Source organism: Onychomys torridus, chromosome 6 (genome assembly GCF_903995425.1).
Source record: "Onychomys torridus chromosome 6, mOncTor1.1, whole genome shotgun sequence".
Classification (NCBI taxonomy): Eukaryota; Metazoa; Chordata; class Mammalia; order Rodentia; family Cricetidae; genus Onychomys; species Onychomys torridus.
The window spans coordinates 134,076,129-134,090,033 of record NC_050448.1 but is presented as its reverse complement, the minus strand read 5'-3'; the positions used below and the strand labels follow the sequence as shown (position 1 = coordinate 134,090,033).

General features: G+C 38.0%; 1 protein-coding gene across 11 annotated transcripts in view; it reads left to right on the top strand.

The window, feature by feature from the left end:
• The window catches only part of Lrrc7 (leucine rich repeat containing 7), a 357,320-nt gene that overhangs the window by 295,628 nt on the left and 47,787 nt on the right, over positions 1-13,905 (top strand). For 9 of the 11 annotated variants that reach the window (XM_036190947.1, XM_036190946.1, XM_036190941.1 and 6 more), the window contains one exon: positions 6,614-6,733. The exons of the other annotated variants lie outside the window; for them this stretch is intronic. In XM_036190947.1, the coding sequence (XP_036046840.1) occupies positions 6,614-6,733 (120 nt within the window). The remainder of the gene's footprint in view (positions 1-6,613; positions 6,734-13,905) is intronic. 11 annotated transcript variants of the gene reach the window in all.

The window sequence follows — 13,905 nt, the reverse complement described above, 5'->3', positions numbered from 1 at the left end:
TTTGACCCATACAGTGATCTGTATTCACACAGTAACTGAAGAGCAGCAGTGCACTTAAAAATGTGTTTCTGGTGTCTCAGTTACTCTCCAGGTATGAGTTAGGGACAGCTGCCCTGTGGTATTAACTTTGTATCACAGTGGCCCTTGAGAATAGATTAATCATCTCTCACTGTAGTGATGCCACACTTCATAACAGTGATAATGTATAGCTGTATTTGAGGACCTCAGGACCATCCTCTCTTGGGCAAAGACAGGACTTACAGAAAGTCCCTTTGGAAAGGAAATCCCTCTGGAAAGCACAATAAATTGCAAACCAACAATTTAAACACTGAAAGACTTCAAAGTAAATTACTGTCAATACATTATCTCCTGCATGAAGGAGGAGGAAGTGGAAGAGGGAAAGGAGGAAGAAGAGGGATGAAAACGTCATTTCTAAGATTGACAGTTTAAGGTCTATGAAAAACATAAACTACCCTACCTGACATGTGAAGAGTTCAGAAATTTTAATGCATAAGCATTCAAAGCAGAGCCAAAGCTCTGGCTGTGGCGATTCAGCCTTCACTCCATCCCATCGGTTCCACCCTAAGCTCCCATCCCTTCTGCCAGATTCATCTTCTCTGTAGAGCTTGGATTTACAAATCTAGGGAGTCTTTCTGTCAAACTATAAATCAACCTTTATTTATATAATTTTTTAATTACCATACAAAGAAATGGTTGTTACTATGGCATTTTCATCCATACTATATTCTTATCCATCCTCCCCTCTCCCTTCCCCACTGACCTCCTTCCTCCCCCAAAACAGCCCCAAAACAGTCATATGCATTCTATTATCCTCTCTTTCTGCTTCCTCCACCCACTTAAGATTTCTTCTTGCTCTCTCAGGGTTCCATACATATACATAAAATTACTCTCAGTATCTAGAAGGAAAGCGTGAAGCTTCCTAAGGAAATAAAGGAATGTGCAATACACATTTGTGGAAGTGGTGCCCTTCCCAGGGGACACTTGGGCTGAAATCACAATTGTGGCCTCCCTCTCAGTCTCCCAAACCTGGCCTCTTGCACCAGGAGGAAGGAGCACTCATATTCCCTCCAAAGCACCGATGACACTGTCCTTAAGCAAATTCATAGTAAACTAATGAAAGGAGAGAACTGGTTGCAGCGAGGAGCCCGGTACCTGGTAGTGCACAGTGTATAATCAAGGCCATGGGGGCAGGGGCGCAGGGAGGCCCCACAGACATGCTGATCTTGTTGTGTATTTTGAACTTTTTTTTTGGTTTTTCGAGACAGGGTTTCTCTGTGTAGCTTTGGAGCCTGTCCTGGAACTCACTCTGTAGACCAGGCTGGCTTCAAACTCACAGATATTCACCTGACTCTTCCTCCCAAGTGCTGGGATTAAAGGCATGCGCCACCACTGCCCAGTTTGAACATTTTTAACTCATCCCTATTTATTGCATGCCAGGTCAAGCATATAGTTTTCATGGATTAAAAACTATAGTCTTTCTTTTCTGTAAACAGGAAATTGTATTTTATATGATAATTTCATGAAAGTCTTTAAGATATTTTTGAAAATGCCACTAAATGTAACAAAATTAATATAAAAAGTTAAGATTATTCATTAGTTTGTTGATGTTTCTGCTGAACTTAAATATCTAAGAGTATTTATGAACTAGAATGCTGGACATATAAGTTAGGCTTAAATTAGAAGATTTTGTTATTTCCTATTTATTTGTTCCTTCCTTCATTCACTCATTCATTCATTTATCATTTATTTGCCGCCTTTCCAAAAAGCATTCAAGTCAACTTCCTATGATGTTTTTAGTGGTTCATGTGCTTTTTCAGATATGTTCTACTGTAATGAGCTGAGCTATTGTCTTGAAATGTCATGTTACTGGGAAAAGGACAACATTATAAGAGAATGTTGGTTCAAACCACTACTTTTATTGCCTAGATTAACGAATGATAGAATGATAAATTTCCATTGGGAGAAAACAAAGGCTAAGAAAGACAGAAAACTCACTCTGGCTGGTACCACAAGGTACTTTAAGGATAGTTTTCTCTTGCAACTCACAAACCTAAAAGGACATATTTAGTAGGTGGATGAGAGAGACAGAAGACAGAGGTTCACAAGTCACACAGATACATCATGTGCTTTTGGTTTACTGTCATGACCATGGTGCCCAGTGTGTGCCCTCTCTACATTCAGCAAAGCCTTTTCACATTTTGTAACATCTGATATTTTCATACATGACTCACAGTAGTCAATACAATTCCTTTGTTCACATTATTATCCAAATAGCCATAAAAGTTGATAATGTGGAATGTATCTTCACTGACCGAAGAACACATGATCACGTTGTTATGTAGATACTATGGGAGAAATGATTCAGGTTATCTGAACTAAGTGAAAGCCAGTGATCACCATGTGCTCTGTTGGATCCACCTGTACTTCCTGACCCTTCCATCTCACCAGAATGTGCTAGTGGCATGAATATTACAGACCCTGAGCATCACATACTAATCCTGCTGACAGCTGCTACCACCAGAGAGCATCAGAGCTGTGGATGAAACACTAACCTTTGCTAGTGCCTGCCCAGGGCATGGCTCCCAATAGAGTACCGTAGGTTCCACGGTGGTGTTTGCCACATCTTTTAGTGTTTATTACTGTAATGTCACACTACAGAGTATTTTGTTTGTTATTTATAGAATTGGGCAGTAATATAAATTATAATTTCAGAGATGGAATGCCTAAGTCATACCTATGACATGTATAAAATAATTGCTTCTTTAAAGTTATCTGGGAGAAAATGTCCTCACTGTCTGTTTCATTAGTTACTAAATCAGTTGATTCCTGTCTAAGAAACTCCTGGGTTAGGGAAATTCAGACAGCAATGTTTGCCTTGACTGTTTTTAAACTTCTGGTGTCCTTTTCCACTGGACCCATGCAGATGACCCAGGATCAGATGGCACCGTAATCACTATGTGTCTGTTCACCCTAAAGCCATGTGTCACTTATTCAATCCCTTTTTTTCCTGCTGAAAGCAAACCAAGATCTATGCTGTACCGCTGGCCAACCTGTGCCTGTAATTCCTATCAGTTCTGCTATATTTATTACTGGCTCTTTATCCCTCCATAAAAAGCTATCTACCATTTTAATTATTAAAAAAAAGCCACCAGCTTGCAAATGCACACATCCTTATAGACAGAAGCTAAAATGAGCAATGTATCAATGTGAATAATGTCTCTTCTCTGTTATGGGCTAACCCAGTCTTTAAAAATCATAACCACGATTCTCTCACACAGTATATTTGCTGGAATACTATAGTACAGCAATAATTTCACTAAAAATACTTTGGGCAGATTATTTTTCTAGAGTTCTCTGGTTTTGTTTTTGGTGTTTGTTTTTATTTATTAATCTGTATGTTTGCTCCAATTTTGGTGTTTTGTTTTGTTTTGTACAAGGTCTCCGTATGTAGCCTAGACTGGCCTCCAATTTATGATTCTCCAGCTTCAGCCTCCCTCCTCATTGCTGAAATTATAGACATTTGCCACCATGTTGCTTGAACAAACTCTTTTTAACATTTTCTTAAGTCTATGAAAATCTCCTTTGCAAACCATGTATCAATTACCTAACAAAGTAGATCCTTGCATTCATCAAAGGTGTCATAAGAACTTGGAAAAGTGTCAAATTCTAACGCCACTCATGTATTCTCTTCAGCAAGATGGCATTACATATAATTTCACAAGCATACTGTACACCATTATTTAGCAGATGAGCAAGGCGACTGGTTCAGCTATGCCCATTTACTCTGTTAATACTACTCATATATATATACACTTACACAAATATATATCCATATGGACACATTTATATACACAAATATTTGTACAGATATACTCAGGTATATGGAGAGAGATGCATACTGAAGGCTTAGCCAGATTAGAAATCACTTCTTTCACTGGATATTTATCACCATTCCTAGTTCTGAGAATCGTCCACTAAGTCTATCAATGACCACAGCAAACTTTGGAGCCAGGTTTTCTTAAGCTATAGTCCTTATTAAAATGTTTGCTTTTCCACTAACTTACACTGTCCATTTCCTCTGTTTTTCTAATAAAAACTAGTAGAATCCAGCAGCTGACATCCTATGCACTGTGTGTTTCCTTGGCTGGTCATGTGAGCTGGGGAACATCAGAAGTGGTCCTAACCTTGAGAGTACTAACAGGATGTGAGCACCTGGTTTCTCTTGTTTTCTTAGAAATAAGACATTGTAACAGCAATGGCTCCAATTTATATTACGCTTTCGAGTTGTTCCTTTTTATCTTCTGGAGATTTTTAGCAGCTAGACAACAAATTTACTCACACCATATATCTTACTTTGAGAAATGATGTGAGCATACTAAATATATTACTTTTCAGTCATCCCCAATAAGTGTTTCATGGTATTCCTGTTTCTCCAGGCTTTAGTGCCTCACTTTGGAAAATCAAATCGCAGCTCATTCTTGAAATTAATAAGGGAAATTACTTTCAGGAAGTAAATTAATTTTACTGTGTAGTGAAAAAAGATCTCCTTAATGGTCCTGTATGTTTATGTTTCTGTGTCCCCTGTAATATAAACGAATTAGTGTGACAGTTAATTCTAATTTTTAAAAACAGACAAATTAATTTATAAACTAATGAAGAACCCAGGGTCATGGTGTCATGGTTTTGATAGAATGGAGCTGCACTTTTGTTGTGGGCCAAGAAGAATTGTGCCATTTTGAATAGCTCAGTGGCTATTCAAAATAGTACTATTCATTTCTGGGCAGGTTAGAAAATGCCTAAGAGGAAATTCATATAAAAATGAGAGTGACGTGAACAAAAAAAGGAAACCTGTGCTGAATTCTATCCACCTCTCAAGAATGTGTCTTGCACAGAGACAACCATATGCAGGTTGTGTTAGAACCTCAAAGTGGAGGACCCAGGCCAAGGAGACATGGATGCTGAAAATCCAAAAAGAAAATACTAGCCAGTGGCTGTTGGGTGCATGAATACCTCTTAGCTATTTAATCTTTGTATCCTTATTTGGCATACTTTAATATCTAGAAAAGTTGTATGTGAGCACATGTGAAAATAGTGGTCTAAAAATAGTAAAGACCAGAAATCCATTTGAAACAGACATCTGATAGGTATCTCACTACTTTCAAACAACATGTTTTTCATGTATATTATTCTTCATTTGATTTTTTAAACACAGATTCATTCTTAATTAATATGAGAGTTTGCATTCAAAAACATTTTTTCTCCTTATTCATTTCTGATGGGTTTGTGGAAACAGAATTTACAGTCCAAGCAAAAGGTGAAATTTGAACTGTGTCCTTTTAATTATGTCCATTAGAGGGATTGTGAGACAGTGTGAACTCCATTAGACACATTGAGAGACAGTTTCACCTTAAACCCTATTTTACTATATTTCCTGGCAGTTCTTTAAAAACATGGATGTGGTCAGAATACAGACAAGTTGGTTATTGGGTTTCTTTTTAAAGAGATCATAGTGGTGTAGCCAGATGAGGACTGGCAAGCAGCTACCTGTGATGCACATGAAAGCAGTAGCCTAGCTTACCAAGATAAGGCTGAAGGACCCACCTCACACAGAATACCAGTAAGCACAACCTCTCTAGCCAGGTTTCTTCAGAATGTGGGCAAGGACTGGCATAGGTAGCTTCTGACTCACACAGGGATTCCCAATAAAGCAAACAGAACTCATGTACCCTAAAGGTTAGAAGAGAAAAGGACTTTGTACACACATCCCATGCTGTATATACCACCAATGACTTCTCCAGTAGAAGATACAGGTACTCCCTTTCTGATAGTATATGATTGCTTAATGTTAATCTAGCTAGAGTCTAGATCATCTTAAAATATCTAACATCAGTATTAATAAAGACAGGGGTATCCTATTTGTTAAAAACCACAAGCAAGAATGTTTTTAATAGTCTTAAACTTATGAAGGATTTAATTTTAATATATAAGTGATGCATAAATAACTTAATTTAGTAACCAAAACAGTCATGGTTTACTTGACCGTGATTCTAGCAGCTGTCTGTTGATAATGCACAATGCCAAACAAACATCTTCATCTGCCAGTGCAGATTCTGCAGAGGATTAGTGGGAAGTCCATCCTTGCAAAATCACATCAAAGTCTCAAAAAATTCATGTTAGGCTCTGGCTTGGAATATTGCACATTCCAGTCTGTGGATTGCATGGTTTCAGTTTATATTATAAATGGTAAGCTCATACTAAGGAGACAAACTAAGCAGGCTTTAAAATGTTGTGGGTGTTTTTAAAGCATTGATTAATTTTATTCTGATTATCTTTATTCAGGTACTGTAGAGAATCTAAACTTTAAAATTCAGTAAATAACTCTGAAATGGTTATTTTAATTGTATTTCTCATTGTTTCCAAAATAGCTGTCAGTTTAGAATTCTTATTCAGTAAATAGAATATAATAGTGTTTCCAGTTAGGATATATGTTTTCTATAATCAAACAAAATTAATTTTACCATAATTGTTAGGGACTCTTTTCAGAAAACTATCGTAAACATCACTAAAGAATGCCATACCATTTTCGCAATAGACCCCGTCCCAGCAAAGCAACATTTTAGACAATGGACAAGAAGATGTCTCTCCTAGTGGCCAATGGAATCCTTACCCACTTGGGAGGCGGGATGTACCTCCGGACACCATTACTAAAAAGGTAATCAATGTCAAGTTGACACAAACCATGAACCTCACACATTCATTGTAATATGTAGTCCATACCTTGTGTCTTAACATCATTTCTAACTTCATGGTAAATTCAGACTAAATATTCTGCCACTCTAGGGCTTCTGGTCAACTGTCACTGCATTGAAAAGAATGGAAATAGACACAGCCTGGTGCTCAATTAGTAATGGCTGCATGTAAATAGCCTTCTCTTCTGCAGATTCACCATTTGTAAGAGTACCTTAGGATACACTTTGAGGTGCGAGCACAGAAAGTTGTGTTGCATACACTTCACTTAGCCTTGGCTTCAGCAGTACACATAACCAACATCCATAAAATTATATTTACCACTAAAAAGGTCGAATTGCCACATCTAAAGTCATAGCAGTGAGATGCTTCAGCATGTAAAGGTGCTTTCCTTCAAGCCTGACTACCTGATTTTGATTCCCCAGAATCCCCATAGTAGAGGCAGAACCAATTCCCATAAGTTGCCCTTTGGCCTCGACTCATGCTTTATGATACACATATGGCTACACATGTACACACACAAATCAGTGAATAAATAAATACGATGAAAATGGTTAAAGTTGTTAAAGTTTATCCAGCAAGCACTCACTGAGCAATGGTGTATACACTATTTGCAAAGCACTTACTGATACTGGAGAAACAAAGATGAACCCAAGCCTCTAAAAGCTTTTAGCCTAATGCATTAGTGAGTGGGTCAGACCATGATATGTCACCACAGCAAAGTGAAAGGAAAGCTGCAACATGTGAGCAAGTGGGGATCCATGCACCTCACTGTGCTTTTAAGTTCCTACAAATCAATTAAAAAAAAAAAAAGACACTGAACTTAATTTTTAAATTAAGCAGCACTGGGAGTATAAATCAGTAAATAAATATTCTATCAAAGCCAATCCTATTTAGCCATAAGGAAATGGGCACAGTCCCATTTTTCACCAAAGGCTAGGTGGGGAGCTCTGGACACAGGAGCTGCTTGTTTCACACACAAAGCTCCTCGTGTGCCTGTAGGAACACGGCACAACCACTGTGGTGACGAGTCACAGTGTACAGAGCAAGTGCATGCTGAAGCAAGCCTCTAAAGTCATTAACGTAAACCTTTCGTGTCATTCAAGGTCATGTCCCATTTACCAGAAATCAGAACAGATTCACTTGTCTGTCAGCAGGAAAGTGTAAATTCTGCTGCTTGCCCAAAGGAATATTTTACAGAACTAAACAGTGACTAAATTTGGTTATGATAGTGGGCAGAAGTCCTAAAAACAAAACCAGAAAAGTTTTCAGGAGATGATCTCAAGCAGGACTAGATTTCTGCAGGTCTAAGACATAAGAAAAAGTCATTATTGTGAGGACATGATAAACATTGTATTTAGAATTATGCAAACTTCTATGGAGAGCACTGTGAGAGACCCTTCCACCCAGCTGTGGCTCTTACACTACAGTGTTGAGGCTCCAGTGACATCACATTGTAACTACACTTTATAATTTACATATACTATAGCCAAGGTAATATTTCCCCCTGGTAAGTTTAGTCAGTTTTAAAAATATACATTTCTTTCCAGAACTAGTGAGTTGTTACCTCCAGACAGCACTCATTCCTTGGGCCACACCCAGCACTTGAGCACAAGAGTGAGATATGCTGTGAAGGGTTGCAGGCTTCAACCCTTCCTAGAAAGAATATCATTTGGAAGAAACAAAGGGAGCTGAGGAGAGGGGCATAGTGTCCAAAAGGCTGGATAAATGAGCAGAAGTCAGATCATGTGAGCCGCATCTTAGTAGGGTATGGAAAAGGGAACATGGAAGTATTTTCAAAGGGAGATGACAGGATGCAATGTTCGTTTAAATAGTCCTCTGACCGATTTTCAGAGAACACACTGCAAAGAACAGAGCTTAGAACCAAAAAGCAAGCTGAGAAGTTCCTCTGACTATTCAGAGGAAAAGATGGTAGAGCCAGGAATATCTTGTGAAGAACCTGTTCATGTAATCAGTAAGCAAACTGGGACTGAGGCAAATTAAATGTACTCTTTTAAAAGAGTCAGTTATGTTATCTTTTCTAGGAAATCAATGTAGCAATGTCTTTTTCTGTGATGGGGAAATAAAAATGACTATGTTAGGGCTGGAGACATGGGTCAGCAGTTAAGAGAATGTACTGCTCTTGCAGAAGACCTGAGTTCAGTACCTAGCAACTTCCTGTAATTCTAGTTCCAGAGAAATCCAATATCTCTGGCCCACTGTGGGCCCACATGTATGGCCCACATGTATGAACATGCCCACACAGAGACATGCATGCCCATAGATATATTTAAAATAATTAAATAATCATCTTTAAAAGAATAAATGTATTAATTGGGTTTACTGTGTCTTTTTAAATTGTTATTAACATGAGATAGAGAGATCCTAGAGAAGAGAAATGGAGAGTGTAATAGACAGAAATGCGAAAGAAGGGAGAGGAAAAGGGAGTGACCAGCTTGTTAAAGAAGAATTATATAAAGTCCAAAATTCTATGAGAATAAGTAAGACTCTACAGAGGCAGCTACATTGTAATAGCTGAGTCAGAAAGATAGTTTTGAAGAAGTAATAATTTCTTTTTTTACTGACCCATTTCAAATATTTGTTTTGGGAATCCAAAAGACTAGGATGATGTAGCCCTGTTGATGGCTTTTAATGTCAACTAGATTGTGTAAAAATTTTATAAACTTACTTTTTATATTGTATAATTACAGTTAATCTCAAAAGTGATGTGGATAGAAGCTTGTGAAAACATAAATCAAACATTCTTCTGAAGAAGTGGCAGGCAAATGGCAGGTGTTTAATGTGACAGTCTTTGTCCTGGGTTCTTACATGGTATGTAATTATTCTTAGCAGAGAACATTTATATATTTCCTGATGCCAATGTGGCCATGCAGTAGCCATGAAGTCAGGGGACCCTTCTTGTCCCCACTGACTCAATTATCCCTTTAATAAAAGTCCAAACCCAAAAATTATCTATTTGGTAGCTATCGAGTCAGTGGTAGAAAATAAACTTGTCAGATTAAAGCAATGGAAAGAGTCAGGTTAAAACATATTACCTATCAGTCTTTGTTCCATAAAGCAAATGATTACCCTTCTTCAGAAATTTGAGATAAATCAATCATATTCACATTATCTTTGCTTTGAGAAAAATCTAGAAGCAAAAATATAAAATTAACACCACACCACAAAAATGCCCATGGCCAACTGTGTAGCCAGAAGACACAGATAGCATAGCAACTGGGGGTTAAGGGAGTTGATGACTTGTCACATGGTTATTAGCCCTCTCACCCCATTATGTATACATTCTTAAAAACATTAAGATGGAAAGAATGACTCATAGCTTTTATCTCTGTTGCTCATGTCTCCTGTCTCATCTCTGTTGGGGGTATGTGTGACAGTGCCATCAGAAAACATTGTAGGTTTAAATGAACAGACATGTGCTGACTTTTGCCACATTCCACCCTTATAGTTGCTCCATTGTTTTCCCCTTTTTAAAAATAACTTCCAATTCCATTGCTGTATTCTGTAGATTGACATTAATAATAGAACAACGTGCTGATAGATATTCAGTAAGACAGAGATGACTGCTCTCACATCAGCCAGCTGTTGCCCTGTACTACAGGGCACCAAAGTGAGAAGCTCTGTACCTCACATTTCATCTGTCATTAGAGACAGAGTGGTGCATCACCTGCATCTAACTAAAACCTGAAAGATCAGCCAGACCTATGAATGCCCCTCATACTGTAGACATGCCACCAAGCTCTGTGAGGCAGTAATCTAGCACCCAAGTGTGAGGATAGGTTTGGACACGGAGTACAAATTAAAGAGAAGACACTGTCTTCTTAATGTTAGCTTTATGGAACTGTCATAATTGTGAATATGTGCAGTATAGAACAGGCACTGTAGTAAAGTGTTTGACAGGAAGTCTCATGTCATCTTCACAACTTCATGAGGTAAGGATGTGACCGTATGGAATTGAGGAATGGGAATTAGAACCCAGCATTGTCTAAGCATACAGTGTGCTCCTATTTTCCATGTTGGTATATATTCATTGTGCTTCGTGATGGATTAAATGTGGACATGTATTTTTAGCATACCCATACCACATGTGTTCCCCAGACCCCTCACATTCCCATGGGCCCTACACAGTTTTGTTTCCAATTTCATGGCATATAGACGTCCATGATATGCATCAGTATAAAATCTAGAAACCAAAAATGAGAGAAAACATTCCTACTGAAAGCATGTCTGTTCCATATGGCTGAAAAGGGTATCTTTTTTTATACAAAACACATTTTCTTTACCCATTCCCCTGTTGTTGGATCCCTGGGTTGGTTCCTTAACTTAGCTATTGTAAATAGGGTTGCAAAAAGCTTTGATGTTAAAGAATATGATATGTTCACTTGGAACTCTTTGTTAGCACTCATGAGTGGTACAGCTGGGCCATATGATAAATCTGTTTTCAGTTTCCTTAAAAACCTCCTTACTGACTTCATAGTAGCTGAACTACTTTAGATTGTCACCAGGGTGTATCTGGGACCCCTTTGTCCACATCATTGTTATGTGTTCTTATGTTAAATGGCTCTCATTCTGACTGGGGTTAGGTGAACTGTCAGAGTAGCTTTGATTTGCATTTCCCTGAAGAGTAGTGAGGGTCAACAGCCTGTTTTTGGCCATTTCATATTCTGAGAACTGTCTGCTTGTTGTTTGATTTCTTATGATTTATGCCTTTAATGTGTAGAATACTTTTAATTTCATTTTCTATTGTTAATATTATTTCTGAGCCACTGGAGTCATTTTCAGAAAGTCCTTGCCTATGCCCAGCACCTCCAAGTGTTTAGCGTTAAAGCTCTTTGCTTCACTGATTTTCTCCACTGTCACTGAAAGGAGCTGTCCATGTCTCTGTCTAGCAGATGAATTTGGTGTTATGACTCTCCCTCTTATCTGTGCTTTAGCTCTGTCCCACAAAGCTTCATATATCATATTTTCATGTACAGTATTTAATGTACTGTTTTACTTGCCATGGGCTTCCTCACTGGGCCTGGACTATTCAGAAATAGGTTGTGTGCAGTGCTTGGGTAGTGTCCTTCCATCCTTCTGTCACGGTCATATAATTTAAATGAAGTATGGTTGGAGACCATCTTCTGTGTGACTTCAGCTGGCTTGTTGAAAGTTGTTTTCAGCTCAGGTCACCTAGACAGATTCCTATAGTAAGCTGAGAATTCTAGACATGACAATTAGAAATGGTTGGTGAAGAGTAATGTTGGGTTCCTCTGCATCTTTATATTTTTGATCATTTTCAGTTCAGTTTTTCTACCAGTTATTCATAAATGGATATTACAGTCATCTAGTTCTCTTCTAGTTCAATAGTTTTGCCATATCTGTACTTCTGTGGTCTGACTATATCTAAGACTGCTACAATTTTCACAGTATAAAATTCCAATCTGTCTCTGGTAAATTGCTTTGTTCTGACATCTTTTTTTTATTCAGTCCCATACAGCCACTTTTATTTTCATTTAATTAATATATGCACAGTGTAATCTCATTGTAAGTGAAACCACGAGAGTCTGTAGAGTATCAAGGATTTATTAAGATATAAAAGGGGAAAATTTCACTCATGGATATAGAACCAAGTAAACAGCAGTTGTTGACCTCCATTCTGTCTGGGAGGGAATGGATCTGGCCATCTGGTCTCCTATCACTCCAAGAGAGAATGACCATGTGCATCTCCTCAGATTTAAAGCAATCTCATAACCCACCAAGGGTCCATGCATGCCCTAAGACTGGTACTCCAAAGCAATGGATGGAATGAATACCCACAACACTTCATAGATCTGTTTTTCCTGCCTATATCATTATATTTAAAGTAAGAATTGAGGGGCTGAGGAAATGAGTCAGCTGATAAAGTATTGCCACACATAAGCCTGAAGATATGACTTCAAATCTCCAGAACCCAAGTGAAAAGCTAGAAGGAACAGTGCAAGGTTGCAATACTGGTGCTCAGAGGGCACATAGAACCAGATCCCTGGGTCTTGCTGGTCAGCCACACTGAATCAGTAAACTCCGGTCCAGTAAAAGAGTGTTTCAAAAAATTAAGGTGGAAAGTAACTGAGAAACACATACAGTGTCAACCTCTGGCCTTCACATGCTCATGTGCACATGTGTACCCACATATACACCTTTACAAGCATATACACATAGATACACCCATGTACCACACATACACATAAAAAAACACAATAAATTAAGAAATGATGCATCAAAAATTTAATTTCATTTGTTTTTTTTTTTACTTTTGTTGCAGATTTTGTTGCTTCTGTGGTTCTTTTTTCTGTTTCCTATGAGTTATTTGAACATCTCTTAGAATTTTATTTTCATTTATTAATTTTATTTTTATAATTATATTTTATAATTATATTTTAGTGTGGCCCTCTACATAGCTTTTGTAGTACTGCTCCTGTAGTAAACACACACACACACACACACACACACACACACACACACACACACACACACACACCAGCTTATAAATCTATTGGTGTCAGGAGTTTGTGGCTGAAGCAAAGTATATGGACATGACTTCCCTACCTCTTTATGCTCTCATCTGCTTGTGTAACAAACTCCTCTGCATCTACCCTGTGTTAGTCTGCATGTAGACACATCAGATTGTGTCATAATTTTGTTTTGATCACAAAAGAAAGTATGAAAATTTAAGGGAAGGAAAGTTGATTTATCAGCTGGCAGATCTTTTGGCAATGATTTTCTTCCTTCTTAACTCTACATGGTTTTTCTTTTCCTGTTTTCTTCCTGTTGGCAAGCTGCCTTATGGCTCTATTTAAAGAGAATTCTTGGAACAACAAATTCCTCTCATGTCCTTCATCTGAGACTGTCTTGATTTCCTGGTCATTGCTGAAGAATACCTGGACAGTTAGAGGATTGGGGACTAACAGTTAATTCTTTTCAGTACTTGAAAATCATGTAATTTCCTTCTGTCACTCGTGGCTTCTGGTGAGACATCTGCTGACATTCAAGTTGTTTTTCTTTTATAGAGAAGATGTCATTTTTTTCTCTTGTAGCTTTGAAGGTTTTGTTTGCCTTAGCTTTTAGTCATCAAATTAGGCACTTTGTTTTTCTCTG